This window comes from Podarcis bocagei (assembly GCF_964188305.1).
Source record: "Podarcis bocagei genome assembly, chromosome: Z".
Lineage (NCBI taxonomy): Eukaryota > Metazoa > Chordata > Lepidosauria > Squamata > Lacertidae > Podarcis > Podarcis bocagei.
In genome coordinates, this window is record NC_138140.1 from 17,435,542 (window position 1) to 17,450,301 (window position 14,760).

Below are 14,760 nucleotides of genomic sequence, written 5' to 3' on the forward strand. Positions count from 1 at the left end.
CGTAAAGAGTCCAATATGCTTAGACACGTTGCCTTTCCTTGATTTATCTTTACAACACTGCAATACAACAGAACTAAAGTTGCTGGACTAATTTTGAAAACACAATTAAAAATGACAAGCTGACAAAGATACTTTTGCATGTCCATTTTTAAATATTCATTTGATCCAAGAGCAATTATCTGAACACTGTTATCCCTCTTTTGGAACTTTACAGCCTGATACTGCGAATTCACTACAGTGATTCAAGCCATTGCCCTACCTATAGCCTCCATCCCCGCACCGGTCATGCCAAGATTCCCAGCCAAGGTCCCCTAAGTCATCAGTAGTATTTGGAGGTAGAGAGGCAGAAGTAAATTGTCCACTTGGGTAGTGTAGGCTTCCAAAAGGGAAACCAAGCTAATAGATGCCAGAATCCAGGAGTAGCTGGCATTTAGATCCACACCACTGTCAAAGATCAGAATGATGGCAACAGCAATGATCTGGGCAAATATGCCCATCATGGTGCCTTCAAAGGTCTTCTTGGTCCCCGGCCATTTGATCTCCCCCGCTGTGCTCCCAAAAATAGAAGCTACTGAGTCCCCAATGCCCACAGCAAGCACCCCAGAGTAAGGGGCCAAGGCCCCAGCCCCAGGCAAAGTAGCCTTTGAGGCACAAGGTCTGGGGAACAGCCAAACAGGGAGGGACATCCCCAGCAGAAGATATATGTGAGTCAAGATCAAAGGCCCACTGTCCCGTTCATCCAAAAAGAGAGAGAGTAAGTTCCTGAGGGTGTGGCCCAAGGGTTTGATGGTGAAGTATCTGATGTACTCTAGAAGAATGAAAACTGCCAAGCACACCACAGCAGCCACATAGAGGAGCTGGCGGTCGTAGATAAGTCCTGGGACGTACGTTGCCACCACAATGAAATGGAAATATTTCCTGGTTATGGTTGATGCTTGGTGTTTCTTAGAACCAGATGATCTCTTGGCGTTTTGATAGAGAACCACTGTGCATGCCAAAGCAGCCAGGAGGATCCAGTAGGCGAGGAGATAAACTCTGGTCTGTGTTTGAGAGAGGAACTGGGAGAGCCAAAAGAGGGGGTTCTGCCGGATCAAGCGGTAGAGCCACGGCATGACAACCCCCAGACCCAGCACCGCCGTCATCATATGAAAGAACATAGAGGAGATCCAGGTCCCAGAATCCATGAAGAAAAAGAGGGCGGTGAAGAATATCCCAAGGAGAACCACCCCGACCACCACCACCAGGAGGAAGAAGTCAATCGGGTCCCCTCTGCTTTCGGTTACGTTCAGAGAACGTTTGATGAGCTGATTGAGGACGAAGCTTATTCCTGTCAGGACGAGCAGAGCCTCACCAGGAGTGAAGCATCGAGGCAGCAAGTATAGCAGTATCATACTGAGGTAGACAAAGATAAGCAGGACCTCCAGGACCTCAATCACTTCAGAGACCGTCAACGAGTGCTTCATGGTGTAGATGATCAGGCTGCCAGCAATGCCAGAGAGGATGCAGGTATTTGTCGGCACAGGTTTGGTAACACCGAGTGCTATCACAGAGAGGAACAGGGCGATGATCATGCCAGTGGACGCCACGATGATGCCAAAACGCTCAAAGTACACAATACCAGCTGCTTGGCATCTCTCTTTCATCACAATGCCCAGCAATGGGACAGCCATGCAAGCTGGGAAGAGGCCACTGTTTGCTCCTGCCCGAAACTGAAAGACAGCGCTGCCCAGGCGGAGGAGGTTGTCCCATTTAAACTGGATATAGAAAGCTTGGATTGCAAGCGCAATGGCGCACCAGGAAAAGCGATCCCAGACTGTGCTGTGCACACAAAGCACGATGGTGAACATGATGAGGGATTCCACAAGGATGGGTTGCTTGCTTAGCATGGTGACAGCCAGACTGTTGCGCTCCCTGTGCTCAGAAAACCCTGGCAGCTGTTTGTTCTGGTCCAATATTTTCAAATGCGGTCTCTCTGTGTGTGTGTCTGTCTGTCTGTTTCCCTCACTGTCAAAAGCTCTCTTGTATCTTAGTGCCCTTCCTAGAAGTGAAAGCAAAAACCATCCCATTAAAAAAAAGCGTATTATATACACCATCTGCTTCTTCCCTTGTACTGAAGGAAAGCTTCTCTTGTTTAATAAAAACATTGACACGCTCTGGAACTCGATGCAAAGGGAGGATAATTTCTGCCCCTCCTTGCTAGTTTTCCATCACAGTTAAGACCTTCCTATACTGGAAGGGCTTTTGTGGCTGGAGCTCATTGCTTGCCTTGCTAGAATTGATAGGGAATCTTTTTCCTTCTGAAAGCGTAAATTCTAAATTGTTTATTCCTGTTATTATGGTAATTTTACTGTTGGTTTCATTCTATGTGATTACGTTTTTCTTAGCTGTTATGAACTATAAGAGGAAAGACACAGTGCAGATAAATAAAATATGGTTTGGGCACACTCCTTTGTTTACGTGACTTCTGGTATATTCTGTTTAAATCACTCTTGCCTCTCCCTGTTGCATGCAGATGTACAGATGCCAACATGGTGCCCTCCAGATGTTGAACACCCATCATAGAATCACTGTAGAGTTGGAAGGGACCCCAACCACAGCTAGCATGGCCAAGAGAGAGAGGTGAATGGGAGTTATAGTCCAACAACACCTGGAAGGCACCAGGTTGGCTATCCCTTTGCTATAGAATACTTGGTTGCATCTGATTATACCCCCTTCTCATCTAATGATACCCCCTGAGACCTTCGGGTATAGAAATAAAATAAAATAAATACTCAGATTTGCCTCATTGAAATTAATGGACGTAAGTTAGTCATAGAGTTGGAAGGGACTCCAAGGATCATCTAGTCCAACCCCCTGCAATGCAGGAATCATGGTGCAAGAACCCTTGACAGATAGCCATCCAATTCAATTTCTGTTTAAAAACCTCTAGTGAAGGAGAGCCCGCCACCTTCCAAGGGAGTTTGTTCCACTATTGAACAGCTCCTATCAACAGAAAGTTCTTCCTAATGTTCAGTTCTTATAATTTGTATCCAACTTGTTCAGGCCCTACCCTCTGGAACAGCAGAAAAGAAGTTTGCTCTGTCTTCCATATAACTGGATAACTGAATATGGCTACCAAATCACCTCTCAGTCTTCTCCTAAGCAACCTAAATATACCCCACTCCCTCAACTGTTTCTCTTAAAGCTTGTGTCATGAACTGGGAGGACAACAGGGAGGAGGAACAGGATCCTGGCAAGCTGTGACCGGGACCCACCAAGGCAAGCTGGGGATGGGAAAGGAGAGATTGGAGTTGTACAGGATGACGGGATGGCAAGGGGATGGGAGTCAAGGTGCAGGGACCAGAAGAGCAGGATCCCTCAACAGAATCAGAGAGGACTCTGTCTCCACGAACAAGGCAGGCTCTGAAGCGTAGTGAGCAGTGGGAGGTATGCTCTGGGAGGCTGAGGCAGGCAAGGCTCCACAGCCCAGGTGAAGCTCATTAGCCCCACAACCCGGGGGGGGGGGGAGATGTGTGATTCCTCAGCTGAAGTAGGCTCAGAACAGGTGAGGATCATATGGCTTGTCAAGCCTAGATGCCGCAATCAGGATTCAAGAAATAAAAGGGAAACAGGTGAGGGGCTACATCTGCTTAACTGCCCATGTTGCTGGACCTTGGCTTAGATGCTACAGGACTTCCAATGGACTGTTTTCCCTGACTGCTAGACTTTGGACCTGACATACTGTATAAGACAGTGGGACTTGCTGCCATGTATGCTGGGGATTCAGGACAGCTTGGTTTACAAACCCTTGATCACCTTGGTTGCCTTCCTCTGCACATGCTCCAGTTTGTCAATATCATTCTTAAACTAGGGTGCCCAGAGCTGGCCACAGAACTCCAGGTGGTGTTTGACTATGGCAGAATAGAGAGGCCCTAGGACTTCCCTTGATCTGAACACTATACAATGGGTCTAATCTGAGCTCTGAGTAGGAATACCACTGGATACAACCCACTGTGGTTTGGTTGTTTAAGATAGAGAGAATTCTGCCTCACTGTGAGGATGGAGTAAATCATTCCTTCTGTTTCTACTGAAATCCATCTCCCTGATGGGGGGGACCACTTATCTTGCTTCATTTCATTTATATGCAAGCAGCCTATATTCTGATGGTATAGCTATTTAAAGCATAAACAATAAAGTGATATACTTACATGAATCCATGGCACATCCACATCAGAAATAATATGTGTTGCATCCAATTAAGTTCTGTTTAAGAGTACACCTACTGGAATTAAGGTCAAGTCATGTCCAATCTTCTGCCCAAACTGGTTTTGCATGATTGCTCCATACTCCCTGCAGCAAATGCTATGATTGGGTTTCCCACATAACACATGCAAGGAGTGTTGGCCACACCCACACCCACAAACCATCAAACACTTAAGCTAGAGTGGTCCAACTTTTCATGCCAAGTAGGCTGCAAGAGTACTTTGACACAGAACCCGTTGCACACAGGGGCAGGAAGTGAGTGAGACAAACATCTGACAACCCTCTAGCCCTCATGTTGCCTTCCCAAAGCAGGCTAGGTGAGGCACAGGGATTGGGAAGGAGATTTAAGACTCTGGCAGGGTCCTGAAGCCCTCCCATCTCCTTCCCAATGATGGGAAAGTGCAAACTAGGCTTTGGGGAAGGAGGCAGGAGGCTTCAAGGACCCTGTCAGAGCCCCCATGCCTCCTTCCCAAAGCTGGGTAAGGAGGCACCAGGTAAGGCAGTGCAAGGGCTGTGGGGTGGGGCATCTAATAATAATAATAATAATAATAATAATAACAACAACAACAACAACAACAACAACAACAACAACAACAATAATAATAACAATAATAATTTATTTATACCCTGCCCATCTAGCTGGGCTTCCCCAGCCACTCTGGGTGGCTTCCAACAAAATATTAAAATACAGTAATGCATCAAACATTATAAGCTTCCCTAAACAAATGTTGTTGTGGGCCACCAAAAAAGGCATCACCTGTGGTCCCTGAGCCACATGTTGGACCACCCTGACTTAAGCACATGCATTTAGCAACCCTAGATCCATCAGTTGCATTTTCCAAAACTATGTTTCTTACCTATCACATTCGGTCAGTGTGATATAATGGAGAAAGCTGTTGAGCTTGGGTGTTGGAGGACCAGCCTCAAATCCCTGCTCAGTCATAAGGTCATGAAGCAGGGTACATGTACTTGGGCAGGTCAATCACAGCTTAATCTACCTCACAGGGCAATTCTAACAATAAAATGAGATAAAGTTAGAGAGTTACACATCCTGAGCACCTGAAACAGGCTTAGAGGGGAAATCTAAGCACACAACCACCCTACACTAGGCATGCAGAACTTTCTGCAAACAAGCTCTAATTTAGCCTTTAAAGCTTCCCCACCCCAAGCCATGGCCATTTGCCCCACAACAAATGTCTCACATGTAACCACAAAGGTACAATTGCACTCCTGCTCACTCCTTGGCAAGCGGAACTTGGTGCTAAAGGATCCACTGTTTAGCACAGACAATCCCCATTGGATCTTCCTTTGAAGGCCTGTCTCAAGTTCAAGCAGGACTGCAGAGTAAGAAAAGGAAGAATCAGGAGCACATGCCTAGTTCTTTCCTTTGAAGTTGTGTCACCTGATGTCACAGTGGCACCAAATGGTTGACAGGTAGGCAGTTCCACCAACCTGAAAAGTCGCCCACCCGTGGGGTGGAATGAGGATCTAGCTCACCAGTCCTCAAACCCTGCTATCTACCATAGAATTAAGTTGTGTTCGCTCCCAATAATTCCCTCAAAAACAGTCTTATGCAATCCATTTAAATCAGTCACAGACCTACCCATACCTACCCCTCCTACAACCGTAATGAAGCAGCGGCCACAGTGAGATACAAAAGGCGCCCACTATTTGCACTTTTCAGAAACAATTGCAGGCATTTTTGTTCTGGCAGGCTTTTCCAGCTGGATAAATGGGTCTTTACTGTGAGTGTCCACTTGTTAGAAATTTAGTTTTGTTCTATAAGTATTTGCTGTTTTTAGTTACCTTATTGCCTTGAGATGGTGGTTTAGAATGAGATTAAAAAATCAGTGGTAATACCTGCCTTGACCCATTTTCACATTTCTACTTTCACACCCAAATGTCACCTTTATTTTCTATGCCTCCTCAATATGCAGTAAAAAAAGAAACAGCAGCAACAATAAGAATACACCTCTCTATCCCCTCTCCCCACAAAGTTGCTTAAGAATATTATCCCATTTTAAAATTTGCATCAACATTCTGTATAGCAGCAGAGAAAACAACTGAGCCTATCTCACAAGGTTACTGTGAGGGCAGAACGACTTTTGCACACTTAAATGAGTCCATGGGAACCATTGTTAATTACTGGTGTGCTGCCAACGCTTCCCATTGCCATTTACTGAGAGGGAGGAAGGCTACTTTCTTCTACTTTTAACGATACATGAAAGGTGTTTGTATTTATGTTTCTAAAGATGCCATTAGGTGCTTGGAGACCTTTGCATAGCATGTAAGTAACACATCTGATGGATTCCGTATTTGACCTCCTTTGTAATGTTTTATTTTGAAATCTTTAAGATAATAGCTTGGTTTCCTGCTAGTTATGTCTCTTTCAATGTATACTTTATATCTGACTTCCTTCAGTAATGTTTTATTCTAGATTGCTGTCTTCATGTATTGTAAGTTACTTTGAGATTCCCCCCTTAAAAATATAAAGCGGAAATGAAATGAATAATATTAATATAGAACAGTAATAAGCAAATAGCAAATAACACAACAAACATGAACTCCAGGGTGGCGTCAGGTTGCCTCACTGCGCGATCGGTTACCTTTCTGCATTCAGCACCCTACACTGGGCTACCTTGGCTCTGGCAAACACATTTAATTTATCAAATCTAAATATATAAATAATATTAATAAGCCAAATAAAGAAATGCATTAAAAATATTTATACCCAGCTGCTCTTTCTCCCGCACCCAGCATAAATTTTAAAATATTTTTTTTTTAATGAAATCAACCTCAACAGGCCTCCACAAACCTTCCATTGCCTCACCCAGCTGATCCCTCTTCGGTAATAAACTCACCCTACTGGGCGCCGCCATCTTGTCGACGTGCTACGCACAACACGTCACGTCGCCTCCCTCACCCTGCGCCCCTCACGCTTCCTCCCCCCCACCACTGGGGCAAGAAGAGGCAAGAGAGAGAAGGGCCTTGTGTCACGTGACTCGCGGACAGCGGGAAAGAGGCGCTCTAGCCGTTCGCTCCACCTTCTTCTTTCTCCCTTTCTAGCTCATGGATTGGCTGATTTTGGGAGGGAGAATATCACGTGGGAAAGGGGGTGGGGCAGGGGAAGAGGCAAGATGGCGACTGGGGGGCTGTGCGCGAGGTAAGGGAAGGCGCGCGTTGCGAGGAGCGACTGACTGATTGGGTGAGGGCGAGGGGAGAAAAAGGTCGTGCAGTTTCAAAATGAAATGAAATGATTTTATTTTAAATTGTGGCTAAATCAGCCCGAGAAGGGGGATTGTTGGGCCAGAGCTTAGCCCTACTCCAAAGACGGCCCCTTTGAATGAATGCATGTGGTTGGTTTTAGTCGTTTTAATAGGGTCATACCCGCAATTAGAAGCTAGTTGGATTCATGCTTAGAAAGTTGAGGTAATTTTAATCTGTTTAAGTCTTCTAACTTTTGTTTGTTTCAAAGCAGGGTTGTTGATTTTTCTTGATTTTCTTATGGTTTTTTTTTGTAAACTGCTTTGAGGTTTTTTTCTTTTAAAGAACCCAGCAGTATATAAATCTTGTGAAATTAAATAAATGAATAGGAAGCTGCATTCTCATGAGTTAGCCCATTGACCCATCTAGCTTGGTGCTGCCCACACTGACTGGAAGTAGTGGCTCTTTGGGGTTCCTGTCAGGGGATGTTGAAAGCGGTACATGGAGATGCTGTTTGGGACTGAACCTGGGAAACATGCATGCCAAGCAGATGCTTCAGTCACTGGGCTATGGCCCTTCCTTGGAAGACACACCACTTCTTTTTACTGAGTTGCACCTTTGGTCCATCTAGCTCAGTGTTGCCCACACTGGCTGGCAGCAGCCACTCTCCAGGTTTTGGACAGGGTCTTTTCCCCAACCTTACCTGGAGATGCAGCTGGGGATTGGACTTGGGACCTTCTGCATGCAAATAAGATGCTCTGCCACTGAGCTATATGCATTCACCTAAATGTAAAAGAAGGTTATAGTCCTCATGGTCTTAAATAAAGTGCACAGTTAAACAGGGCAGGGGAAACTGCCGTATACCAAGTCAGACCATTGGCTCTTCTAGCTCAGTATTGCCTACACGGACTGGCAGCCACTCCAGAGTTTCAGACAGGGGACCTTCCCAGCCCTACCTGGAGAGGCTGCTGGGGATTAACCCTTTGCCTTTCTGTGCGCCAGACAGAAACTGTAAGCACTGAGCTATGTCTCAGTCTTTAAAATCTAAGTAAGGTACTGAGTTAAAGGCTGATTTAAATAGGATCTTAGGAAGCTGTTTCTTGGTCACTTTGGGCTACATTTTCTTCAGGTGCACAGGAATGGGAAGTTCATATTGGCAATGTACATAAGTGTGCTGTGTGTAGAAGTAACTGTACTTGGGGCAGTGTTAGAAACTCGGATATATAAGCTATTCGCCAAATGGCCCCTTAAGCCTAGGTTAAGAGTGTGCACGCGTGCGCGCGCGCGCACACACACACACACACACACATATACACACAGTGGTACCTCGGGTTACATACGCTTCAGGTTACATACGCTTCAGGTTACAGACTCTGTTAAACCAGAAATAGTGCTTCAGGTTAAGAACTTTGCTTCAGGATGAGAACAGAAATCGTGCTCCAGCGGCACGGCGGCAGCAAGAGGCCCCATTAGCTAAAGTGGTGCTTCAGGTTAAGAACAGTTTCAGGATAAGAACGGACCTCTGGAACGAATTAAGTACTTAACCCGAGGTACCACTGTATATGCAAGAGTATGAAGCAAAAACTGGACAGCCAGTTAGGAGATGGTCCCCCCAGAGACTGATGGAATTTGATGGATTCTTGACTGCTCTGGGGGATTTCCCAGTGGATAGAGCAGGTAATCCAGTTGGTAATTGCAGAAGAAAGTAATTGCAGAAGAAGTTGGATGTTCCCAAAGTGCTGTATCGAAGCACATTAATGGAAAGTTATGCGGAAGGGAAAAGTGTGGAAGAAAAAGGTTCATAAGCAGCAGAGATGACTGCAGCCTGGAGAGGATTGTCAGGAAAAGACCATTCAAACGTGTTGGGGACTTTCACAAGGAGTGGACTGAGGCTGGAGTTGGTGTATCAAGAGCCACCACACACAGATGGATCCTGGAGATGGGCTTCAAATGTATTCCTCTTGCCAAGCCGCTCCTGAACAAGAAACAATGTCAGAAGCGTCTTACCTGAGCTAAAGAAAAAAAGAACTAGTCTGTTGCTCAGTGGTCCCAAGTCCTCTTTTCTGATGAGAGCAACTTTTGCATCTCATTTGGAAACCAAGGACCCAGAGTCTGGAGGAAGAATGGGGAGGCACACAATGCCAGATGCTTGAAGTCCAGTGTGAAGTTTCCACAGTCTGTGTTGATTTGGGGAGCCATGTCATCAGCTGGTGTTGGTCCACTGAGCTTCATTAAGTCCAGGGTCAACGCATCCGTCTACCAGGAGATTTTTTAGCACTTCATGCTTCCTTCCACAGACAAGCTTTATGGGGATGCTGACTTCATTTTCCAGCAGGACTTGGCACCTGCCCACACTGCCAAAAGTACCAAAACCTGCAGAATGCAGAAGAGCTGAAGGCTGCTATTGAAGCATCCTGGTCTACCTTAGCAGTGCCACAGGCTGATAGCATCCATGCCACGCCGCATTGAGGCAGTAATTGATGCAAAAGGGGCTCAAACTGAGTACATATGTATGCTTCTACTTCTCAGAGGTCTAATATTGATCTATTTGCTATCCTTGTTTTGCTGATTGCATTTAATATTCTAATTTTCTGAGATTGTTAATTTGGGGTTTTCATCAGCTGTACGCCATAACCATCATAAAGGCTTGACATATCTGGCTTTGCATGTCATGAGTCTATCTCATATATTGTTGTTGTTGTTGTTTAGTCGTTTAGTCGTGTCCGACTCTTCGTGACCCCATGGACCAGAGCACGCCAGGCACTTCTGTCCTCCACTGCCTCCCGCAGTTTGGTCAAACTCATGCTAGTAGCTTCAAGAACACCATCCAACCATCTCATTCTCTGTCGTCCCCTTCGCCTTCTGCCCTCCATCTTTCCCAACATCAGGGTCTTTTCCAGGGAGTCTTCTCTTCTCATGAGGTGGCCAAAGTATTGGAGCCTCAGCTTCACAATCTGTCCTTCCAGTGAGCGCTCAGGGCTGATTTCCTTCAGAATGGAGAGGTTTGATCTTCTTACAGTCCATGGAACTCTCAAGAGTCTCCTCCAGCACCATAATTCAAAAGCATCAATTCTTCGGCGATCAGCCTTCTTTATGGTCCAGCTCTCACTTCCATACATCACTACTGGGAAAACCATGGCTTTTACTATACGGACCTTTGTTGGCAAGGTGATGTCTCTGCTTTTTAAGATGTTGTCTAGGTTTGCCATCGCCTTTCTCCCAAGGAGCAGGCGTCTTTTAATTTCGTGACTGCTGTCACCATCTGCACTGATCATGGAGCCCAAGAAGGTAAAATCTCTCACTGCCTCCACTTCTTCCCCATCTATTTGCCAGGAGGTGATGGGCCCAGTGGCCATGATCTTCGTTTTTTTGATGTTGAGCTTCAGACCATATTTTGCGCTCTCCTCTTTCACCCTCATTAAAAGGTTCTTTAATTCCTCTTCACTTTCTGCCATCAAGGTTGTGTCATCTGCATATCTGAGGTTGTTGATATTTCTTCCGGCAATCTTAATTCCGGCTTGGGATTCATCCAGCCCAGCCTTTCGCATGATGAATTCTGCATATAAGTTAAATAAGCAGGGAGACAATATACAGCCTTGCCGTACTCCTTTCCCAATTTGGAACCAATCAGTTGTTCCATATCCAGTTCTAACTGTAGCTTCTTGTCCCACATAGAGATTTCGCAGGAGACAGATGAGGTGATCAGGCACTCCCATTTCTTTAAGAACTTAGTTATTAGTTTCACATTTTAAGTTGAATTACTGAAATAAATGAACTTTTCCACGATATTCTAATTTTTCGAGTTTCACCTGTATGTGTTTTACTGAGAGTTGTGAAACTCCATTTATTTGCTGCTTGTTGTTGCATATTTGTATCATGATTTCCCTCCCTGGAGCTCCAATGCTCAATAGAAGGCCAAATTTTAAAAATAAAAACTTAAGAGTATTTTGAAAACTAAAGTATGGTACCAATATGTTTATTGTATAAACAAAATAAAACATGTATGTTCTATTTATTCATTCACCTTTTGTAACAAACTTCAGAGTTTTTCTCCTTGTCACAGTACTCATAACAAATTGGACAGTACTCTTAGCAAATTAGTGTGACACACTACTGTAGTGATAATAGTGGTTATGGATTTAGCACAAGTAATACATAGTATATTATTGTCATTTAAAGCAGTGTTGCATACAAATCTAGCACAATATTTTATGTAATACACACATATATACTGATATTTATAAATTTTAATTATTCAAATGACTTATGGTTATCCACTATTGCTGAGGCTCAGCCCCATTTATGTTTGTGGTGTCCAGTTAACAATTGCTAATGTGATATTAAAATGTGTCACTCATGTGAATTGCGTTTCTAAGAAAATGGATTCTAAGAAAAAGGATTACTGTAATTGGTAAAATGAGTGACTGAATTGTAAAATATATTACAATATACACAATTCATTTTTTGCTTCACTGTCTTTAGGGGGAAATGGTGACTAGACATGTCGTTGTTGCACTTTTAACCTAGGTTTAAGGGGCCATTTGGCGAATAGCTTGCTTATCTGAGTTTCTAACATTGATTCACAGCTGGTTTTGAAATGGAATCAGCCTTGGTTGCCCTGATGGATGACCTTTATTGTGAGAGGGACAGAGAGAGTGTGATCCTGTTGCATCTTGATCTCTCAGCAACTTTTGATACCATTGACCATGGTATCCTCCTGAACTGATTTAGTGAGATGGGCATTGTGGCGTCACTGTATTAGAGTGGTTCTGTTTCTATCTTCAAGGTGGTGACCAGAAAGTAGCACTAGGTTAGTGCTCCTTGGCCCCTGGCATTTGTGCTATGGGGTTCTACATACTGCCGTGAGGTGTCACCAGTAGGCAGGGATGACACGCAGCTCTACCTCTCCTTAACATCTGAATCAGGAAAGGCTGAAAGCTTTGAACCTGTGTCTGGATGCAGTGGTGGACTGGATGATGGCCAGTTAAACTGTGTTTGAATCCTGGGAAGACTCAGGCTCTTTGGGTGGCTGGTTCCCAAGTTTGGGAAGTTGGCAAGGTACCTGCTCTGGATGGGGTTGTACTCCCTCTGAAGGAGCAAGTGCATAGTTTGGGGGTACTCCTGGTTGCATCTTTGCCACTTGAAGCCCAAGTATCCTTTGTGGCTAGGAGTGCCTTTTATCAGCTTCATGCGGTTTGCCAACCACAACCATTCCTGGACAGGGATAGCTTGCCCACGATAGTTCATGCATTAGTAACCTCGAGGCTGAATTAATGTAGGGCAGTGGTGTCCAAACTTTTTTCAAAGAGGGCCAGATTTGATGAAGTGAAGGACCGTGAGGGCCTACCAAAGGGCTGACCAAAGTTGTTGACCATTTTTGGGGGTTGAAGTTGTCAATTTTTTTAAAATTTTTTTTTTAAAGGATTTTACCCCAGGAAATAAACTGCCACAGTGGCTGGATTAAACTGACCAGCGGGCCGGATTAGGCCCCCAAAACGGACTTTGGACATGCCTGCTGTAGGGTGTTGTATGTGGGGCTGCCCTTTGGTCTGGTTTGGAAGCTCAAGTTGCTGCAGAATGCTGCAGCCAGATTACTGATGAAAATTTCTGGCTACCGTATTTTTCGCCCTATAGGATGCACCGGCCCATAGGACGCACCTAGATTTGGGGGGGGGGTAAAGGGAAAAAAATCCCCCCCCAGGCGCGGGGCTGGGGCAGGGGAAGCCCGAGCTTCCCCCGACCCCAGCCCCCAGAACGGGAGCCTCTGGGAGCTTGCACGGCTGGGGGAGGGGGAAGCCCGAGCTTTCCCAGCCCCCAGAACGGGTCCCAAAGGGAGGGCGATCACCAGTTTTCATTGCCTCCTCGCAGCGGATCAGGTGAGGGTGACTGGGGAGCTATATTTGCAACTTTGTAGTCCTCGTGAACGCGCCCTTTCTCTCTCCCTCTCATCCTCCCCTCCCCAGATGTTGCGAAGCTTAGGCATAGTTTTTGGGAGGGTAGGGGGAGTTTGCATTCAAGACAAGGATTGGAGGATGGGTGGGGGGCTTAAACCCTCCGATATAGCGAAGAGGGCAAGGAAGCTGGCGGCCGAAGCAGCCCCTGATGGAGCCACCATCCTCACGCAAACACAAGATACACAAAAAGGCGGGCGAAAGGAAGCGGGGGTTGCTGGCTGGTTGAGTTACCCCCCTTTTCCTCGGGGCTGGACTTGGGATGTTGTTCTGCTTCTGCCTCTAAATAAAGCTGAAACTTTGTCCGAGCGAGGAAGAGGCTGGAGCTGCATTTTGTAAAGTCTCCCAGCCTTGCCCGGGCGATTTCCAGGGCTCCGTCCCCCCCCCCCCGGTGCCCATTTGCAACAGAAGAAAACACTTCAGCCTGTGTAAGGTTGGGGCGGCGGCGGGGGGGGGGAGAACTTGAGGCGCTGCATCCTTCCCGCCCCACCGCCCAAGGAGAAATTAAGGTTGCCCGTTTCGAAGGCTGGTCTTCGTGGGGAGAGATTTGGGTGGCTTCTACTCTGCGTAAAGACAATGGCTAAGGAACCGGAGTGCAAGCTCTCATCTCCCCCTCCCATTCTTTTGCAAGAACTCGCCTGTGTCTGGGGAAGCAAGTGCCCCCCCTCCCCAACCCCACACTCTTTAAAGATGTTTTCCTCCGCTAACGCGGGGGTGGGGGCATTTACGTAAGGTTTTAAAATCATAACGCAGTTTGGTTCCACCATGCTGGTGGCAGTAGTGGGGGAAATGGATCTGTCACCTGCCTCCTTTCGCCCCCATCTCCCTTACTGCCCCTGCCTCGGAAGCAGCAGCAGCTGCCGCTCTCTGCGATTTCGGGCCCCTAGACAAGTGCAAGAACCTGACCTGCAGATTTATGTAACGTGCTCTTTAAACTTTAAAAGAAAGAAGTCTGGAAAAGGGGGGGCACTTTTTATGGCACACACACCGGTGCAGTTCTGCTTCTCCCTCTCTCTCCGTCGCGGGTGTTGACTAAGGCTTGTGCGGGCAAACGCGTCTCTGGCCGTGGGCGTGTTTGTGTGTGCGCTCGTGGGGATGCCGGAGCCGCCTGCTTGTGGGTCGGGAGCTCTGTCGGAAGAGCGCACTCCTCGGTCTCTCTCTCTCTCTCTCTCTCTCTTTGCCTCCGCCCCGCGGAAAGCCTCTGCCTAATTTGGGTGTCCTCGCTGGCACTGGCCACACACACTCACTCCGAAGTAGGACACGGCGCCATTCCCCCCCCCCCCAAAGGAGATAAGAGGCTGGATTGGGAAGCGGAGCTTGCCGGGCTTGGGGGATAGCTTCCTGAAGCCTGGAGAGTAAGAGG

At 46.4% G+C, this 14,760-nt stretch overlaps 2 protein-coding genes across 9 annotated transcripts in view; one reads left to right on the forward strand and one right to left on the reverse strand.

The window, feature by feature from the left end:
- Positions 1–14: 14 nt before the first annotated feature.
- On the reverse strand, positions 15–7,122 carry DOLK (dolichol kinase). Of its 6 annotated transcripts, none has more exons than XM_081178757.1 (3): positions 5,100–5,266; positions 4,188–4,261; positions 15–2,038 (listed from the first exon to the last, which is right to left on the reverse strand). In XM_081178757.1, the coding sequence occupies exon 3, from the start codon at positions 1,884–1,886 to the stop codon at positions 312–314; it is 1,575 nt and encodes a 524-aa protein (XP_081034883.1). In that variant the 5' UTR covers positions 1,887–2,038; positions 4,188–4,261; positions 5,100–5,266; the 3' UTR covers positions 15–311. The 6 variants fall into 6 exon arrangements, with proteins under 6 accessions (XP_081034883.1, XP_081034882.1, XP_081034884.1 ...); XM_081178756.1 differs by having other exon boundaries at positions 4,188–4,329; XM_081178758.1 differs by lacking the exons at positions 4,188–4,261; positions 5,100–5,266 and adding an exon at positions 7,104–7,122.
- A 216-nt stretch (positions 7,123–7,338) lies between these two features.
- The window catches only part of NUP188 (nucleoporin 188), a 52,534-nt gene continuing 45,112 nt past the window's right edge, over positions 7,339–14,760 (forward strand). For 2 of the 3 annotated variants that reach the window (XM_081178656.1, XM_081178658.1), the window contains exon 1: positions 7,339–7,405. In XM_081178656.1, the coding sequence (XP_081034782.1) occupies positions 7,380–7,405 (26 nt within the window). In that variant the 5' untranslated portion in view covers positions 7,339–7,379. Of the gene's footprint in view, positions 7,406–7,639; positions 7,672–14,760 lie in introns of those variants that run through there. The other variant, XM_081178657.1, reaches the window with a different exon arrangement.